The sequence below is a fragment of the Megascapheus bottae genome, chromosome 6 (genome assembly GCF_031878675.1).
Source record: "Megascapheus bottae isolate mThoBot1 chromosome 6, mThoBot2.hap1, whole genome shotgun sequence".
Lineage (NCBI taxonomy): Eukaryota > Metazoa > Chordata > Mammalia > Rodentia > Geomyidae > Megascapheus > Megascapheus bottae.
Genome location: NC_143514.1, coordinates 49,507,455 through 49,526,777, shown reverse-complemented (window position 1 = coordinate 49,526,777; position 19,323 = coordinate 49,507,455). Strand labels below are relative to the sequence as shown.

The window sequence follows — 19,323 nt, the reverse complement described above, 5'->3', positions numbered from 1 at the left end:
GCTGGCATCTGAGGATTCAGTTCAGAGTAGCTCAGGAAAGAGAGTTAGTGAGACTTATCTCAAATAACCACCAAAATCTCAGAAGTGGATATGTGGCACCTGCTTTCAGCAAAAAAGCTAAGGGACAGCAGCATGTAGGCCCTAAGTTCAACCTCAGTACATGTGTTTAAAAAAAAAAATCAGCTGAGCACTGGTGTCTCATGCCTATAATCCTAGTTACTGAGGGTGTTGAGATCTGAGGATCTCAGTTCAAAGCAAGCCTTTGAGGACCTTAGCTCATAGCCAGCTCGAAGCCAGCCCAAAGCCAGCCCCAGGCAGTAAAGTCCCTGTAAGATACTTATCTCTAATTAACCACTCTAAAACTGGAAAGGGCGTTGTGGTGTAAGTGGTAGAATGCTAGCCTTAAGCACAAAGAGCATTCAGGTCCTGAATTCAAGTCCCACAACCAACAGAAAAAAAAAAAATCTTCTAGGTATATGCTGGAAACCAACAGGGTATTCAAAGGCGGAACCCCAACATGCTTTCTGCTCCCTATAAAGGAAAACAGATCTACCCACACTTGCTCTGGCTAGACATTATATCCTCACCAGATTACAAAAACTAGGCAAAGCCAGAGGCTACAATTAAATTCTCAAAACTATCTACTTTTCCTATAGAAGAGTCAAAATGATGCTTAGTTCACCGAGTCAGGGTTATTTTTGCCAGGGCTTGGGCACTGTCTTTGAGCTTTCTCAAGGCTACCACTTGACAGCACCACTTCCAAGGTTTTCTGTATATGTGGTACTAAGGAATTGAACCCAAGGCTTTGTGCATGCTAGGCAAGTACTCTACCACTAGGTCATACTCCCAGCCATCATGGAGTCAGTTTTTGTTGTAGTTTTGGTTTGGTTTGGTTTTGTGGGTCATGGGCTTGAACTTCACCTGGGCACTGTCCTAGAGCTCTTCAGCTCAAGGCTAACACCCTACCCTTGAGCCAAGCCCCACTTCCTGTTTTCTAGAGGTTAATTGGAGATAAGAGTTTCAGATCCTTTTGTGCCCGTGCTGGTTTTGAACCTTGATCTTCAGATCTCAGCCTCTTAAGTAGCTAGGATTACAGGCATGGGCCACTGCACCCGGCCCATGGAGTCAGTTTTTATTTATGTAATTTATTTTTGCTATTCATGGAGCTTGAACTCAGGCCTGGGTACTGCCCTTGGACACTTTTTTTTTTTTGCCAGTCCTGGGCTTGAGCTCAGGGCCTGAGCACTGTCCTCGGACTTTCTCAAGGCTAGAGCTCTACCACTTGAGCCTCAGCACCACTTCCGGCTTTTTTTCTATGTATGTGGTACCGAGGAATCGAACCCGGGTCTTCATGCATGCTAGGCAAGCACTTTAACCACTAGGCCAAACTCCCGGCCCCCCTTGGACACTTTTTGCTCAAGGTAGCACTCTGCCATTTAAGCCACAGAGCCACTTCCAGCTTTTTCTATGTATGTGGTACCAAGGAATCGAACCCAGGGGGTTTTGGCATGCAAGGCAAGCAAACTACCACTAGGCTATGCTCCCAGCCCAATGGAGTCAGTATTTTGTTTTTTGTTTTTGTTTTTTGCCAGTCCTGGGCTTGAGCTCAGGGCCTGAGCACTGTCCTTGGACTTTCTCAAGGCTAGAGCTCTACCACTTGAGCCTCAGCACCACTTCCAGCTTTTTTCTATGCATGTGGTACCAAGGAATTGAACCCGGGTCTTCGTGCATGGTAGGCAAGCACTGTATCAGTAGGCCAAACTCTCGGCCCTGAAGTCAGTGTTTTTAAAGAACCATTCTATCTAAGTGTTAAGATGTACCAAAAGTATATAGGAATGAGATCTTACCAAGCAGCCCACAGAAAGAAGCATATGAAGCAACACAATCATCACAATTGTAGCCAATGCAATACGCCGGTTATCTTCACGAACAGCTGGCCAAAATGTCATTGCCAAGACAGAGCCTGAGATGCCCATGGCAATTGTGACTAGAATCCAACGAACAGCTTTCTGGGGGATGATCCATAGTATCTGAAAGAAGAGAAGAAAGAAAGGAGAGGGAGGAGAGTTTGGCCTAGTGGTAGAGTGCTTGCCTAGCATACATGAAGACCTAGGTTCGATCCTCCTTACCACATACATAGAAAAAGCTAGAAAGTGGTGCTGTGCTTCAAGTAGTAGAGCGCTAGCCTCAAGAAAGCCCAAGGACAGTGCTCAGGCCCTTGAGTTCAAACCCCAGGACTGGCCAAAAAAAGAAAGAAAGAAAGACTTTGGAGGCATTTAGTCATTCCAGGCATGTAAGGTTTATAAAACCTCTGAAGAAATCAGCAGCTGGGCTGATGCCAGCCTGGTCTGCAAAACACCCCAGCATATAGACTGAGGCCATGCTGTCCTAACTAATGGTTCACTCCCCACCCCCACTCCTCTTCATGTTGCCCTTGAAATGCAAAGGGCATTGTCAAGAGCAGATGAATGTGAAGCTAGAAATAACCATGCCTGGGGGAATTCCGGGCTGTAGTGTTAACCAAGACCAGAGAATCACTCAAGGTCCACTTCACAGTGCCATACTTACTGCTGTAGGGATATAAATGAAGAGCGAATAGCCATAGACGCACACAATCTCCAGAAATGAATAGGAAACAATGTTCATGACTTTGCTGTTTCTCCACATGAGGAAGCCCCAGAGAGCCAAAGGAACGAGCCAGGCATAAGCATAGATGATGGTTGCTGCTATGGACACTGCAGACAACAAGACAGTGTCATCATGCCATTAAGCCACTGTCAGAGCACTTCCATACTTTACTATCCTTACTTCCTACATGTCAGTCTAGTTCGTTGGACAGAGGGCCCATGTCTATTTGGGCCTGACACAACACTTGGCACATGGTATGTGTTTTATAATGTTTGTCAAATTAATGAATCTTTAGCATCTGTCCTTGTAGTCTCCTTTAGAGCTTTTATTTATTTTTTTTTTTCTAGTCCTGGGCTTGAACTCAGGGCCTGAGCACTGTCCTTGGGCTTTCTCAAGGCCAGAGCTCTACCACTTGAGCCATAGCACCACTTTTGGCTTTTTCTATGTATGTGGTTCCAAGGAATCGAACTGGAGTCTTCCTGCCATGCTAGGCAAGCTCTCTACCACTCACTAGGCCAAACTCTTGGCCCTCCTTTAGAGCTTTTTATAATTCATTTATTATCCAGCAATTAATATTACTAAGTAACTAAAATATTTGAGAGCATACTGCAAGATTTAAATATACTGAACACTTCAATCAAATAGAAGCCAACTATCCCTGTGGAAGAACACATCCTCCTCCCTAGCAAATCAAGAGCTGACACTGATTTCTTTAGCAACTTTATTAAAATGCCCTGGGTACAGATTAACTTGCTCTGCATGTCATTTAGAGATCTTTCTGCTTCTGAAATTCAGTTTTAGCACATTGATGGATTGCTTAAAATATTCTCCAGTTTCACTTTCTTCCTTACATAAATAACTCCACCTTGGTAATGGAAGAGCTTGTTAAAAGCTCCTCAGAACCCAGCCTTCTCTCTCTCTGTGAGGCCCTCCTCCTCCTTTTTAAAAATTCTCCTCCTATAATATCATATCCTACAGGACTTGCCTAGAGAGCATTCAGAAGTCTTCTCAATTCTGGAGTATGGCAAAGAGGAATAGTGGTTGGCTCCCATACATAAAGAAAGCCCTGGGTTTGATTCCCAGTACTGTGAAATAAAAAATAAAAATAAATAGGCCAGGAGTTTGGCCTAGTGGTAGAATGCTTACCTAGCATTCATGAAGACCCAGGTTCAATTACTCCTTACCACATACATAGAAAAAGCCAGAAGTGATGCTGTGGCACAAATGGTAGAGCTCTAGCCTTGAGAAAGCCCAAGGACAGTGCTCAGGCCCTGATTTCAAGTCCCAGTACTGGCAAAAAATAAATAAAAATAAATCAATTATATATATATATACATATATATATACATACATATATATATGTATATATATACACACAAATAAAGCTTAGCTATGCCATAGCATCTGCCTCTCCTACAGGAAAATTAGTAGGGAACTCATTTAACACATCTTGGCAAAGTCTCCTGGCAGTTACAGTCAGACTCTTGTTAAGACTATCAATGTGCAAAACATTTGGTACTCCCAGAGCACATTTTTCATGTTGGGACTCCCTCATTAAGCCAGATACAATTTCGTTGACATCATGTCTTTTCTTGAACAATGAAGGGAAGGATAAGGAAATTCTACTCTGGCTGCAGCCACAATCATTGATCACTGCTGGGCATCAGGCAATATACTGACACCGTTTTATTGACAGTCACAATACTGCAATCTCTAAGGGCACAGACTTCATGCAGATGCCCTAGGTTTTAATCCCAGGCAAAGCATCTCTGGATAGTGAGCAATTTAATCTTCCTACTACTTCCCTACCTGCAAAATGGGGATATAATTACTTCACAAGTCTATTAGAACATTTGCCTAGAATGGATGAGGTCCTGAGTTCCATTCCCAGAGTGCAAAAAAGACTGTTAGTAGAACTAAGTAAGTTAAAACAAGTAAGAACCGATTGGGATCACAGCCTAGTTGGTAGAGTGCTTATCTAGCATGCATGAAGCCCTGGGTTCGATTCCCTGGTACCACATACACAGAAAAAGCTGGAAAGTCTCTCAAGTGGCAGAGTGCTAGCCTTGAGCAAAAAATGTCCAAGAATAGTGCCCAGGCCTTGAGTTCAACCCCAGGACTGGGAAAGAAAAAAAAAAAAAACAGAAAAAAACAAAACAACCACAACAAAAAAAACAGGTAAGAACCATTCTAACAGAGTGGTGATTGATAAATAATAAATATTTAGGAATTAGATTTTTATATTATTAACTAATACATTGATATATTATTTCATGAAATCAATATTTTCACTTTAGAAAGAAGAAACAATATCAGAGAAGCTAAATGTTTGAGGACTGTCACACAGTTAACAACTGGATGGGAGCAAGACCTAACCCAGGAGTTACACTCAGTCTTTACATAAAATGGGACAATGTTTATTGACATCCACCATAGTGCTCCTTGACATCGGATGCCCAGCCTACGCACTTCCAGATGCCCTGCAAGGCAGAGATTAGCAAGTAGACTTCTGGCACTATTCATCCAACTATCACATTTTACTGGTGCCTTGGCCTTTATTCTTTTTTTAATTTTAAAAAAAAAATTTTTTTTTAATCAGTCATGGGGCTTAAACCCAGGGCCTGGGTGCTGTCCCTGAGAGTTTTTGTTCAAGGCTGGAGCCACAGAGCACTTCCAGTTTTCTGGTAGCTAACTAGAGCTAAGAGTCCCACAGACTTTCCTGCCCTGGCTGGTTTTGAACTGTGATCCTCAGATCTCTCAGCCTCCTGAGTAGTTAGTATTACAGGAGTGAGCTGCTGGTGTTCAGCTTGCTCTTTATTCTTATAGTAGCTCTACTATATAGTATTATCATTTCTCCTATGAAGAATCTAAAGCCAAGAACCTGTCTCAAGAGGTAGAAGCTAGTGAGTGCAGAGTTGAAACCTGCAGCTTATGCTCAGGCCACTTGCAGCCTCGGAGCAGGAAAGCAGCAGGGAAGGAGAACTTAGGAAAGTGCTATGGTCAATCTCTTACAAAGAAAAGCTTCTTCACTTTGGAGAGGCTGTTAAACCCCAGTAAGCTGCTTTCTTTTTATCATAACTGATAAAAGAAAGGAAGTTTTAGATAAGAACATTATTTACAAATCCACCACTGGATCACTTGCAATTTTTCATTGTCTATTTAACCATTAACAAGCTTTTCTTTACAAAGCTGCCAACATTAAGGGCACCAGTTTGCCTAAGTTCTGTGACTCAAGTTGCTCTAGGTGCTTAATAATTCGTGGCTAGGGATAATCTCACTAGTTGGGCTACAACTTAAAGAACAGTGCCCTTACTATTTCTAGTCCTTCATAATACAAACAATACTACAATGAGGACCTTCATACACACTACTTTTCAGTTTCTTGGTATATTTTTTTAGACAAATTCCAATTGCTAGTGGGCTGACTTTCTTAAACACTATGTGAGTTAGCAACACTGTGAATGTACTTACGCCATTGAAGAATATCTACCTAAAACACTTTAAAATGTACTTTATATACATCCTTCTACAGCTAGAAAAGAAAAGATGATGTGGATTATATAGAAAGCTGGTCAATTCTGAATCAACAGTATGTCTAAACTCTAAAACACAGAAAGCAGGGCTGTAGCACCCATGGACTGGGCCCAAAGCTCAAAGGGTAAAAGGTTTCATGGTTAGAAAATGACAGCATTTACAACGAGTCAAGCTATTCACCAACCTTTTTGGAACTCAGGCACGTAATGGTATGTCTTCTCTCCCAGATGGATTAAAAAGTTGGAAAGATTCCCACTAATTGCTATGGCAAAGACCAATGTGGCACATATCCAAAAAGGGCCTGCAAAAGCAACCAGAATATTTATAAACAGGAAAATGAAGCACTAGCCTGTAGACTCTTATCAGCCTCTCCCTATTCATACAAGCAAAGGAAAATGAATTCGAGATGCAATCAACACTTATTTAATGGAAATGTTCTTTTTTAAAAGATCAAAACACAATTCTGTAATTAGCTCCCTTAAAGACTAGGGCGATTAGAATTCAAAGGCCAAAACACTTGCTACAATTAGGTGGATAAAGACATTGATTTATACACAGTTTCCTTTACTGGAGGATCATAAAATAAATTCACAGACATTTTGTTAAACCTTCCATCAGAGCACAAGAAGCAAAGATTGCATTCCTTACTAATGCCAAGTGTTAATGCCAAAGAATAATAAGTAAAATCAGACAGGTCCACCCATAGCATAAATGAAGAGCAGAACAGAGGGGTACTTCAGACAAATGTTGATCTAATCTACTAAATCACCATGGGCTCTGTGTGTATGTGCATGGGGCATGAGAGATAAATGTATTTGTAGTAGAGGAGAAAAATTTATTTTTAAGCATTTTTAAATAAAAAAAAAAAAACAGTTCATGAATGCGGTTCCTTGTTCAAAAGCTACAAAAGGAAATACGGAGACTGGAGGTATGGTTCAAGTGGTAGAGCACCAATTGTGAGCAAAAGGCCCTAAGTTCAATTCCCATGCTACCCCCCTCCATGCAGACGCAGACACAAAGGAATATAGTAAAAGAAAGCAAGCTCCCGTCCTCTCAGTGCCCCAGCTCTGCATTTCAGCTCCCTAGAGCCCACCACTTTTAACTAGTTACTCATGAATCCTGCCAGAAATATTGGGTCTATAGCAAATGCATGCATGTATGCATGTGTATTTGTATGTGCACATGTCCTGAATGCATTTTATTTTTACTTTTAAATAGCCTAGAGACTCTACCATTGTTAGCCATAAAATCAGCTTCCTTATTTTTTTTTTTTTTCTGTTTTGGTCATAGGGCTTGAACTCAGGAGGACCTGGGTGCTATCCTTGAGCTCTTTTGCTAAAGGCTCAATATTCTACTACTTTGAGCCATAGCATCACTTCTGGTTTTCTGGTGGCTAACTGGAGATAAGAATCTCATGGACTTCCCTGTGCAGGCAGGCTTTGAACTGTGACCCTCAGATCTCTCTCTCAAGAATAGCTAGGCTTACAGGTATGAGCCACCCATATCCAGCTCAGCTTCCTTCTTATGCTTTGCAAACTTCTTTCAAGTGTTTGCTTGTTTTCATGAACACCATACTTATCTCATGCCATCTACGAAAAGCATTATGTAGATAAATATGAATATTTTGATGTTTTTTGAGATTAAGTCTTTCCATATAGCCTATGATGATATTAAAATTTCAATCCTCTGAGCCTGGGCATTGTCCCTGAGCTCTTCAGTTCAAGGCTACCACCCTACCATGGCTTACAAGTGCAATTTTTAAACTGAGATATTTTAATATACTTTATGAATTTCATTTTTTTTCTTTTTTTTTCTTGTTAGTCATGGGGCTTGAACTCAGAGCCTGAGCACTGTCCTTGGGCTTTTCTCAAGGCTAGCACTCTGCCACTTGAACCACAGCACCACTTCCAGCTTTTTCTATGTATGTGGTACTGAGGAATCGAACCCCAGACTTCATGCATGCTAGGCAAGCACTTTTACCACTATGCCAAACTCCCAGCCCTGAATTTCACTTTTCAATTCACTAATATTGTGCAACACTGCAATAATTTTGGATACCTCAATTAATTAAGAAAATTATTGTGGGTCTGGGGACATGACTCAAGTGGCTAATAAGCCCTTAAGTCTAGACTGAAGAGGAGAGGGGAGAGGGAGAAGGTGAGAGGGAGGAAAGGGGGAATAATAATAATAATAATACAGGGAGTTGCCTAGCAGAAACAGATGAGTACTTTTTCAAAGCTAAGCATTGTGTTCTAAGGTGAAAAGGATACTCCAAAGTGACACTACAATCAGCTATCTAGAAACTATTTCTTCACAAGATGGCAAACTCCTCACTGTAGTAAACACCTAAGCTCATAGAATTATTGACATTTTTTTTGTCTGTCATAAGCCACCAGGGCCTGGCTTATTTTGACTTTTAAGCCTACCATAAAAAGATGCAAAATCAAAATAAAACAAAGCCCATAGACAGGTACTGAGGCTCTCGCCTGAAATCCTAGCTACTTAGGAGGCAGAGATCTGAGGATCAGTTTGAAGCCATTCCAAAATGAAAAGACCCCATGAGACTATTTATCTCCAATTAACCACTAGAAAACCAGAAGTAGAGATATGGCCTTGAGCAAAAGAGCTGAGGGACAGCACTCAGGTCCTGAGTTCAAGCACCACAATCAAAAAACAAAAAACAAAACAAAACAAAAAAAGCAAAGTCCACAAAAACTCTACATCCAAAAAGCTTTATTTAAACAAACAAACAAACAAAAAAGGGCTGGGAATTTAACCTAGTGGTAGAGTGCTTGCCTAGCATGCACAAAGACCAGAGTTCAATTCATTGGTCCCAAATACATAGAAAAAACTGAAAGCGGTTCTGTGATTCAAGTGGTAGAGCACTAGCTTTAAAAAAGCCCAAAGACAGTGCCCAGGCCATGATTTCAAGCCCCAGGACTTGAAATAAAATAAAACTGACTTGACTATGCATGTATTATATAGATGGATTGAGACCATCCAAGCATATGAGGACCAAACTAGAGATGGGGGTCTGCTAACCTTGAGCAAAAGAAGCTCAGGGACAGCATGCAGGACCTGAGGTTCAAGCCCCAGGACCAGTAAGAAAAAAGTTACGCAGTTATTAGACTGAACAGCTCATAGAAAATAATATCTTATTTTAAAGGGCTGAAGCTGTGACTTGAGTGGTAGAACTTCTGCTCAGCAATCACAATGCTCTGAGTTCAAACTCCAGTATTACAATCAAAATACAAAACAAAACAAAAACAAAAGGTCTCTTCAAGTTCAGTACTGACATCATGTCCAGTGCAGACATAATTTCTTTTTTAAAGTATTTGCATGGCTATTTAGGGGGTACAGATTGGGAGGATCAAAGTTTAAGGCTAGGCCCAGGAAAAAGTTTGTAAGAACTCATTTCAACCAATAAAAAAGTGAAGAAGGTAGTAAGAACCTGTCATTCCAGCTATTCAGGAAGAAGCTCAACAGTGCTCAGACCCTGAGTTCAAGCCTCAGGACTGGCAAAAAAAAAAAAAAAAGCTCAAAGAGTAGAAACCCACCTAGCAAGCACAAGGCATAGACTTCAAACCCCTTTTCTGTCAAAAAAGAAACAAAATATTGATATTAGACATACTGCATCTCCCCTAAGTTCTTTGCAAGAGTTGCCACTAAATCTCAGATGAGTCAAAAAAAAAAAAAAACAAAAACCGTACATCCCCTGAACAGTGCAATGATCCCAGCTTTTCAGGAAGCCTACACATTTACCTAAGCTTAACTAGAATGCGGTAAAGAATCAAAAGGGTATGCCACATACCATAGAGATCTGGATTGCTGCGGATAGATAACCTTACAAAGTTTTTTCCGGGTATTGGCAAAAGAGATCCTTTTATTCTGTCAAAGACCTGGGAGACAACAAAGCAGTAAATACTTAAGTTTTTCTTTTTTCTTTTTTAAACAGTTACCTTTTTGTTATATACAGAGTGGTTGCAGTTATATAATCAAGTAATAAGTACATTTTTTTTGGACAATTTTTGTTGTTGTTGTCAGTTACGGAGTCTGGGTATTGTCCCTGAACTATTCTGCTCAAGGCTAGTAGTCTACCACTTTGAACCATAGCTCTACTTCCCTTTCTATTTTTTTCTCTCCAAAGTTTAATATATTCAACTACTACAAAACTGAAGTTCAATTAATTGAGCTTTGACATGATTTGCCTATTTAATTACAAAAAGAAACAAGTCTCCATTATGTAGAAGGAAGGATGAGACAATTTTACGAACCTGGTATGTGTCCACATCAAAGAATGTTTGGTAGTACTCAAATGTCCAGAAGGGAGAGCTTTTCTTCTGGCCAGCAAGCAACTGTCAGAATAAAATAAAACAATCAGTCAGGTGCTAAAGGCTCTCACCTATAATCTTAGCTACTTAGGAGGCTGAGATCTGAAGATTTGGTTTGAATCCAGCTCCTGACATGACTCTGTGAGACTCTTATCTACAATTAACCACCAAAAATATGCTGGAAGTGAAGCTGTGGCTCAAGTTGTAGAGTTCTAGCCCTGAGTGAAAAAGCTCAGGGACAATGACAGGGCCCTGAGTTCAAGCCCCAGTACCAGGTGGTCCTCATTAAAAAAAATTTAAAAATCAATACAGAAACAACTCTCTAATTGCAGTTACACAGAGGGAAGATGATGATCTAATAAACTGAAATGTGGGATGGGCATTGGTGGCTCACGCCTGTAATCCTAGCTACAGAGGAGGCTGAGATCTGAGGATCACAGTTCAAAGCCAGCCAGGGCATAAAAATTCTCCCATGAGACTCTTATCCCAGAAGTGGCCCTCTAGCTCAAGTGGCAGAGCTCTAGCCTTGAGCTAAAGAGCTCAGGGACAGCGCCCAAGCCCATGACCACAAGAAAGAAAGAGAGAGAGAGAGAGAGAGAGAGACAGAGAGAGAGAGAGAGAGAGAGAGAGAGAGAGAGAGAGAGAGAGAGAGAGAGAGGGAGGGAGGGAGAGGGGAAGGAAGGAAGGAAGGAAGGAAGGAAGGAAGGAAGGAAGGAAAGAGAAAGAAAGCAAGCATAAAAAGAAAACAATATGGGAAACCACCAGGCTCTTCTATATTCAATGTCCAACAGCCACAGCTATACTTCTTGACCAGCCTGATACAGAAGTAAGCATCAGTTTCAAAATCACTTTCATCAGGTTTTAAGTTCCAGCTCTTCCACTTGAGTGAGCTTTAGCAAATCACTAGACTTTCCCAGGGCTTAGGTGCCTTATTTAGAAAGATCTCTACCTCTTAAGAAAATAGAGAAGATTAAATAGTATGTGGAATGTTATAATACACACACACACACACACACACACACACACACACACACACAGCAACAGATTCAAGATCCTCACTTCTGTTTTCACCTGAATTTTCAAAAATCTAAAAATATTATTTGCACTGGAGGCTCATGCCTATAATCCTACTCAGGAAGCTGAGATCTGAGAATCGAGGTTCAAAGACAGCTCCGGCACTGAAGTCCATGAAACTCTTATCTCCAATTAACCACTAGATAACCAAAGCAGTGCTGTGGCTCAAGTGGTAGAGTGCTAGCTTTGAGCTGAAGAGCTCAGGGACAGCGCCTAGGCTCACAGTTCAAGTACCACAACCAAACAAACAAAAAAAAATCAAACCACCCATCTCTTACCTGTCTTTCATGCCTCCTGTCTTTCTGCCTCCAATTTATACTTAAGGCTGTCTATCATATCTTAATTATTCTCCTTCTATGGGTAAAGGTGGTAGACATCCCTTGCTTCCACCATGAAAGATCATGCCTGTGACTTCAGCAACATTTTCCTTTGCCTACACCACCCTTGCCCTACTTCTTCCTCTGGCTACCTCCTCCTCTGCCAGCAGACTCATTTGGGTACCAATGCCTCCAAGAAGCCTTTCCTAACTCTTCTCTCTGCCCCCATCACCTATCTTCTCTCCTCTACCAGCACTTCCATGGACAGTAATGGTCTGTTTCTCCACCAACACAGGCCATGGGTCATTTGCCTTTGCGGCACTGTACCTGCATATAACAGTCAGTGAAGAAATGCAGAAACAAGCTTTGAAATAAAAGGCAGAAAAAATTCAAAGGTCTGTTCAAACCTCAGTTTTGTCAGAGTCATCATTTCCCAGTAACTCATCATCCTCTTCTCTCCCAGAGATTCTTGGGGGTCCTGACTGGCGCTTGGGGGTTTCCCCAGGATCCTCAATGCTTATTGTGGTGGCATCTGAGTTTGCTGTTAGAGAAGTGGCTGCATCACCGAATTCTGAAATCAAGCAGAGCACAAAGACCAAGAGACTTTCTTACATGGGAAGGACAATGGGGTGTGTGTGTGTGTGTGTGTGTGTGTGTAACTTTACTGTTATTACTAAGAGTTGTACCAAGGGGTTACAATTCCACAAGTCAGGTAATGAGCAAAATTCTTTTTGGACAAAGTCACCCCTTCCTTCACTTTCCCCAGTTTTCCCTGGAGCAATGTTTTTTTATTGAAACACAAGCTTTATAGCCCTGGCTTTGTTACAGACCCCTCGTGAAGATAAATAGCAAGGATGGCATGTGTTACAAAGCAAGACCCTGTCTCAATTTAAAAAGGAAGAAAGAAGCTGGGTGCCGGTGGCTCATGCCTGTAATCCTAGCTACTCAGGAAACTGAGATATGAGAATCATGGTTCAAAGCCAGCCCAGGGAACGAAAGTCCATGAATCTCTTATCTCCTACCCAAAAACCAGACATGATGCTATGGTTCAAAGTGGTAGAACACAGCCTTGAGGTGAAGAACTCAGACACAGGGCCCAGGCCCAGAGTTCAAGCCCCACCATCAACAAAAAAAAGAAAGAGGAAAAGAGAAAATCTCTTCTAGAAATCAATCTGTCAATCTGATATGATTAGGTGGTAATGAAGATAAATATAATTTGAAGGTAGACTGGGACTTTTGTCCTAACTGGACTATCCATTGACTACATGAGCCTTAGTAACTTGACCTCCTAACTATCAGTTACCATCCTAAAATACAGAGAATAAGGTTTATTGTAAAGATGTCAGCAGCAGGATGCTAATGACTCACCTCTGTAATCCTAGCTACTCAAGAGGCTGAGGGCTCAGAGTAACAGAGCACTAGCTTTGAGCAAAAGAGATCAGGGACAGTGCCAGGGCCCAGAGTTCAAGCCCCACAACTAACAACAACAGCAACAAAGTAAAAATAAGAGTTAGAAATATTACCTAAGTCCTTTGTAGAGCAGAGGGCCCACTCTAAACCTCATTCAACTTCAACAAAGTTTTAATGGAGCCAGGTGCTAGTGGCTCACACCTATAATCCTAGCTACTCAGAAGACTAAGGTCTGAAGATCATAGTTCAAAACTAGCCTAGGCAGGAAAGTCTATGAGAGTCATCTCCAATTGATCAACAAAATGCTAGAAATGGTAAAGGGCTACCCTTGATGGGAGAAGAGAAAAAAAAAAACAAAAAAAAACCCTGCAGGAACAATGTCAGACCATGAGTTCAAAACCCAGAGAGGCACAATTTTTTTTTTTTTTGCCAGTCCTGAGCTTGAGCTCAGGGCCTGAGCACTGTCCTTGGACTTTCTCAAGGTTAGAGCTCTACTATTTGAGTCTCAGCACCACTTCCGGCTTTTTTCTATGTATGTGGTACCGAGGAATCGAACCTGGGTCTTCGTGCATGCTAGGCAAGCACTTTAACCACTAGGCCAAACTCCCGGCCCACAAAAAAAATTTTTAATGAAACATTTTCCTGATGTCTATGTGATCACTATAGAAAATAAAAAGGCAAAAAAAAAAAGTAGAAATAATGAATAAAAATCACTTAAGTCAGGAGCCAGGAGTTTGGCCTAGTGGTAGAGTGCTTGCCTAGCATGCTCAAAGACATGGGTTCGATTCCTTGGTACCACATACATAGAAAAGCCGGAAATGGGGGCCGGGAGTTTGGCCTAGTGGTAGAGTGCCTGCCTAGCATGCACGAAGACCTGGGTTCGATTCCTCGGTACCACATACATAGAAAAAAGCCGGAAGTGGTGCTGAGGCTCAAGCGGTAGAGCTCTGGACAGTGCTCAGGCCCTGAGCCTAAGCCCAGGACCGGCAAAAAAAAAAAAAAAAAAAAGCCGGAAGTGGTTGCTGTGGCTCAAGTGATAGACTGTTAGCTTTAAGGAAAAAGCCCAATGACAGTGTTTAGGCCCTGAGTTATACCCTTTACCTGAGTTATACAACATAACCCCTTTCTAATAACAATAAGATAAACTGTGTGGCTGTGGAAGTGATAGGACAAGTATAGCCAAAGATGAAAAAACAGAGGAAGGTGGTTCATGAAGGTGTAATTCGGTGGTCGAATGCTTGCCTAGCATGAGCCTGATTTAATCACCAACACCGGGGGAGGGCAAGAAGGCCTACTTTGGCTATAAAGTAGATAGCAGGAGGCAAAGCAGGAGCAAAAGAATCAGAAGAAAGAGAAGGCTATAACTGAGACAAAAAAGAGATGATCACCTTGAAAAAGTGAGAAGCACAGTGAATGTGCTATTTGCCAAAGAAGACATGTCTCTTTAAAATTCCTGTCTCTTCCTCAAACAGTAAGAGTCCATGGGGCTAAAATGTCCAGGTTCAAATCCAGTTACTAACTGACTGATTTGCTGGGGACAAATCAGTGCCCCCAGGCTTGGGTGTGTACCAGTTCTAGGACTTAAAAGATGTCTATCACATTCCCACTTGGCTTTTTCGCTTACAGCTAGTATTTTACCACCTGAGCCATCCACCAGCTCCAGGATTTTGCTGGTGGAGATAAATCTCTCAGATTTGCCTGCCTGAGCTGTCTTCTAACCAGATCTGTCTCCTTAGTAGCTAAGATTATACATGTAAGGCACCAATGCTTAGCGCCTCCTCCCTCCCTCCCTCTTCCTCTCCTCCCCCCCCCCCACCCCTCCTTCTCTTGTAGCATACCTTGAGTTTGAACTCAGGGCCTGAGTGCTGTCCCTAAACTCTTTCACTCAAGACTAGTGCTGCACTTCTGGCTTTCTTTTCCTTTTTTCTTTTCCTTTTCTGTGCTTAACTGGAGATAAGCGTCTCATGGGCTTTCCTGACCAGGATTCTTCAAATCACAATCCTCAGATTTTCAGTCTCCTGAGTAGCTGGTATTACAGGCATGAGCCACAAGCACCTGGATGATTTCCTCATTCTAAAAACAGGGAGAGGCTGGGAGTTTGGCCTAGTGGTTAAAGTGCTTGCCTAGCATGCATGAAGACCCGGGTTCGATTCCTCGGTACCACATACATAGAAAAAAAAGCCGGAAATGGTGCTGAGGCTCAAGTGGTAGAGCTCTAGCCTTGAGAAAGTCCAAGGACAGTGCTCAGGCCCTGAGCTCAAGCCCAGAACTGGCAAAAAAAAAAAAAAAAAAAAGGCATAAAAACAGGGAGAATAACTATTTTAACTTGATGGATTAAGTGAGTTATTATTTGTAAATGACATAGAATGAGTGCTGTGTAAGAATTTATAAAACACTAGGAAACCACTGTGTCAAATGTATGGGACTTGTTCCAAATCTGAAGGGTCATTTGAAAAACTGAACAGCTCATGTGGAGAAACTGGAAAAACTTTGGTGTTGGCCAACAACCTTTATCAAAATGTCTGAAATAATTGTGTGTGTGGTACTGGAGACTGAACCCAAGGCTTCGAACAGGCTAGGTAGGTGCTCTACCACTTGTTTATTTTGCTATGATCTTATCTATCTATATCAGTACTGAGTTTCTTAAAGTGATGCCCTGAGCTTTCTAGGTGGAATCTCTACCACTAGAACCATGCCATCCACCTTCTAGAGTAAGCAGGGGCTCACTAACTTCGACGGGGCTAACAGCCAACTGCAGATCCTCCTTCTTCCACTTCCGGAGTAGCTAGGATTACAGATGTGTGCTACCACGCCTGGCTGACATAAATATTCTTTAATATATAAGCCAGTACATCAATGGAAATCTGTTTCTATGGCTGTAGAAATAACGATCATAAAGATAACGATCAGCGCCCAACTGCTGTACCTTCAAACTGCAAGTCATCTGCAGCTGCCATTCAGCCAGCGGGTATCCCTCCAATTTTGAGGAAGAAAATGTGCAGGGGTCTAAAGGGAGAAAAAGAAATAAAACTTAGGAGACTAGAACAAGACACCTGCAAAGAAAGTGTATTTCGGCATTAGAAAACGGTATTGCTTTCCCTTGCCTCCTTTTTCAGTGGGTTTGATAGGTTTCCACAAATATCACCACTGAGCACGGGATGTCAATCATACTGGGAAAAAGAAAAGAACTCTGCAGGGGAAGTTCAGAAGGTCCATGTCATCTCCAAGGTGTCCATGTCTATGGACTGGTTGCAGCTTGGTGATGGAAGGATGAGGAAGGACAGGCTGGGATTTGCAGGAGAACCCAGCCAGTGGTTACGGGCACGGGCTCTGGGGTACCTGGGTCGGGTTCCAATGCTGCGGCTTCTCTGCCGTGTGCGCGCTCCTCGGGGCCTCGGCTTCCCCATCTGTAAAATGGGTTCAGAAGGGTCTAGCCCATTCAATGAGACAGGGCATGGAAGGCGCTTCGGGCAGAGCGAGGCAATTAGTAGCGAAGCAGAGGCGGGTGTTTTAATGGAGGGGTGGGGGGGTTGCCGAGCTGCAGCAGTCCGGGCGGGTGGGAGACCCTCCCTTCCTCCCCGGACCCACCTCACACACGCGGCCGCCTCACCTGGCGCAGCTCGGGCCTGCGAAGCACCCCGGGAGCTTCAGCTTCTGAGGAGTTACCGGAAGCCGGAGATCCGGGGGGCGGGACCTCCCCGCCCCGCCCCCTCCGGGAGGAACCCCGCCCTCTTAAAGCGGCGGCGACACCCAGAGACCTTCACGGCAGCGGGGGGGGGGGGGGAAGGGGGGAGGAGCCTCGGGTTCTTAAAGAGACAGGCACCGCGGAGCGGCGAGGCCCGGTGAGGGAGAAGGTCCTGCGCTCCTCTCCCCCTCCAGATTGTCTTACAGTTTGTTTCTATCTGGGACGCTCCAGGGCTTGAGCTCGCTCAGCCTTTTCCACTTCAAGACGGGTGTTCAGCTACTTGAGTCACACAAGTCCAGTTCTGACTTTTGGGTGATTAGCTGGAAATCAGAGCCTCATAGACTTTCCGGCCTGGGCTGGCTTGAGCCACGATTCTCAGCCTCCTGAGTGGCTCACTCACTCCACTCCAGGCTATGCACACCTGTGAGGGAAACGCAAGGCAGAATAACAGAAGACCGCACGACAATGAACAGATCACCCCCATTCCTGGATTTCGTTGGCATAAAAACTTGAGGAAGGGGACCTGGGGTTTGGCCTAGTGGTAGAGTGCTCGTGTAGCACAAAGACCCAGTTCGATTTCTTGGTACCACATCTATAGCAAAAGCCGGTAATGGTGCTGTGACTCAAGCGGTGGAGCCCTCGCCTCAGTGCTCAGGCTCTGAGGTCAGGCCCCAGGACTGGCAAAAAAAAAAAAAAAAATTAGGAAGTGATGGTGATTACAATCTAAATTTGTGAAAAGAGAGAGCCAAAAGTAGGAAGATGCCTGTAAGTCTGAGCACTCCCGGATAGCACTGCTCTTGCTTTATAGCCCTTTTAGGGCAGAATTTGAGGGCCAGGTAAGGTGGCCTGTAAAGAATGGGCCTCACTCATCTGTCTCCCCAGGCACAGGACCACTGTGTGGTATCAGGACCCAATACAGGAGAATTTCAACCTACCTCCTGCCCCTACAGAAGTAGTGCCTGCGAGGCCCTCCAGACTTTGCGGATCTTATCCTCCTTCTAGGAGGGGACTGCATTCACCTTCCAGGGCCTTTGCTCCCAGAGTCACCTAGGAAGCAATGCTTACCAGAATTATCTTTCATCCATTTTGCCAGCCTGTGAGGCTTTGAGGATAGAGGCCAGAAATAACTACGAGCCTTGTGGACAAATGGAAAGACTTTACTTCTTTATACGTTAATGATTATTAAATGTTGCCATGTGACTGGTGAGCAATTAGATATAATCACATTATTATTTATTAATATATTCGTTATGTATTTTTAAACTGGTATTGTCATGTGTAAAGGAGCTCTAATTCTCAGTCCAGTTCTGCCAGCTTTGGGAAACTATCCTCACTGTACCAAGACAAAGTTGAGGCTGAAAATATGAGCAGGGCACTTTTGGTGAAGTATGCACCAGGAATGAGTCTCCATCACAAATTAAAGCATGCCACGGTGTCACGTGTCTTATGTACCATTTTTGTCTTCACTTCCCCAGCTGCTAATCTTAGAAGAGGCAACTAAAACACTGTTTTTCCTAGGCTGGCAAATTAACTAGAAGCTGTGCAGCCAGCCCCCTCCCTCATCCACACACTTTGCTTCTGTGTTCTTTGATCTGTACCATTCCCTACTACAGTCACTTTATGACTATCTTGGTCTCCAGGAAAGACAAGGCTTACCAGTACGCATCCTGTGACAAGAGGCACAAGGCTCCTCAAACAGGAGATTCCTTCTTATCATCTTTAGGGGAACAATCAAAAATTAGAGACTGCCTTCCATTCCTTCAGAGACAAAAACTGAAGCCAATAGTCAATAAGGCCAGACCTGTGGCTTTGGGACAGTATTTATTTATTTATTTATTTGGCCAATCCCTGCTTGAACTCAGGGCCTAAACACTGTGCTTGAGCTTTTTTCTCAAGGTTAGAGCTCTACCACTGGAGCCACAGCACCATTTCCAGCTTTTTTCTATGTATGCAGTAACGAGAAATCAAACCTGGGTCTTCGAGCATGCTAAGCAAGCACTCTTACCAGTAGGTCATACTCCTGACCCATGGGACAGTCTTAACAATGCATATCTTTCTTATCTCTTGCCCCTAGCTGTCCCTATTTAACTTGAAGCCAAGTTATCCCAGAAGATAAAGATGTACTAAAATGCTGCCTTCCCATGACTATCATGTAATAAATCTCCTCTATGTTGAATATCAAATTATGAATTCATTTTATTCAAATACATCAAAGCAGAAAAAGATAAATGGTCCATGTTCATCATATATAAGGCTTAGTAAGTAAGTTAAATTATTCTAGGTAAAATAAAAACCATCCCTTTCAAAACTGAATTAATCTCCTTTATCTGTTCCTTCCCATGTC

General features: G+C 42.8%; 1 protein-coding gene across 4 annotated transcripts in view; it reads right to left on the bottom strand.

The window, feature by feature from the left end:
- Yipf1 (Yip1 domain family member 1) overlaps positions 1-16,933 on the bottom strand; it is a 38,977-nt gene extending 22,044 nt beyond the window's left edge. For 3 of the 4 annotated variants that reach the window (XR_016535945.1, XM_090334797.1, XM_090334794.1), the window contains exons 1-8: positions 16,634-16,701; positions 16,221-16,300; positions 12,292-12,455; positions 10,437-10,517; positions 9,974-10,061; positions 6,347-6,463; positions 2,569-2,735; positions 1,848-2,030 (exon numbers count right to left, since the gene is read on the bottom strand). Coding sequence is in view for 3 of the 4 variants with exons in the window: in XM_090334797.1 (XP_090190923.1) it covers positions 1,848-2,030; positions 2,569-2,735; positions 6,347-6,463; positions 9,974-10,061; positions 10,437-10,517; positions 12,292-12,455; positions 16,221-16,251 (831 nt within the window). In the remaining variant the exon portion in view is untranslated. Of the gene's footprint in view, positions 1-1,847; positions 2,031-2,568; positions 2,736-6,346; positions 6,464-9,973; positions 10,062-10,436; positions 10,518-12,291; positions 12,456-16,220; positions 16,301-16,633; positions 16,702-16,882 lie in introns of those variants that run through there. The other variant, XM_090334796.1, reaches the window with a different exon arrangement.
- Between the last annotated feature and the right edge of the window lie 2,390 nt (positions 16,934-19,323).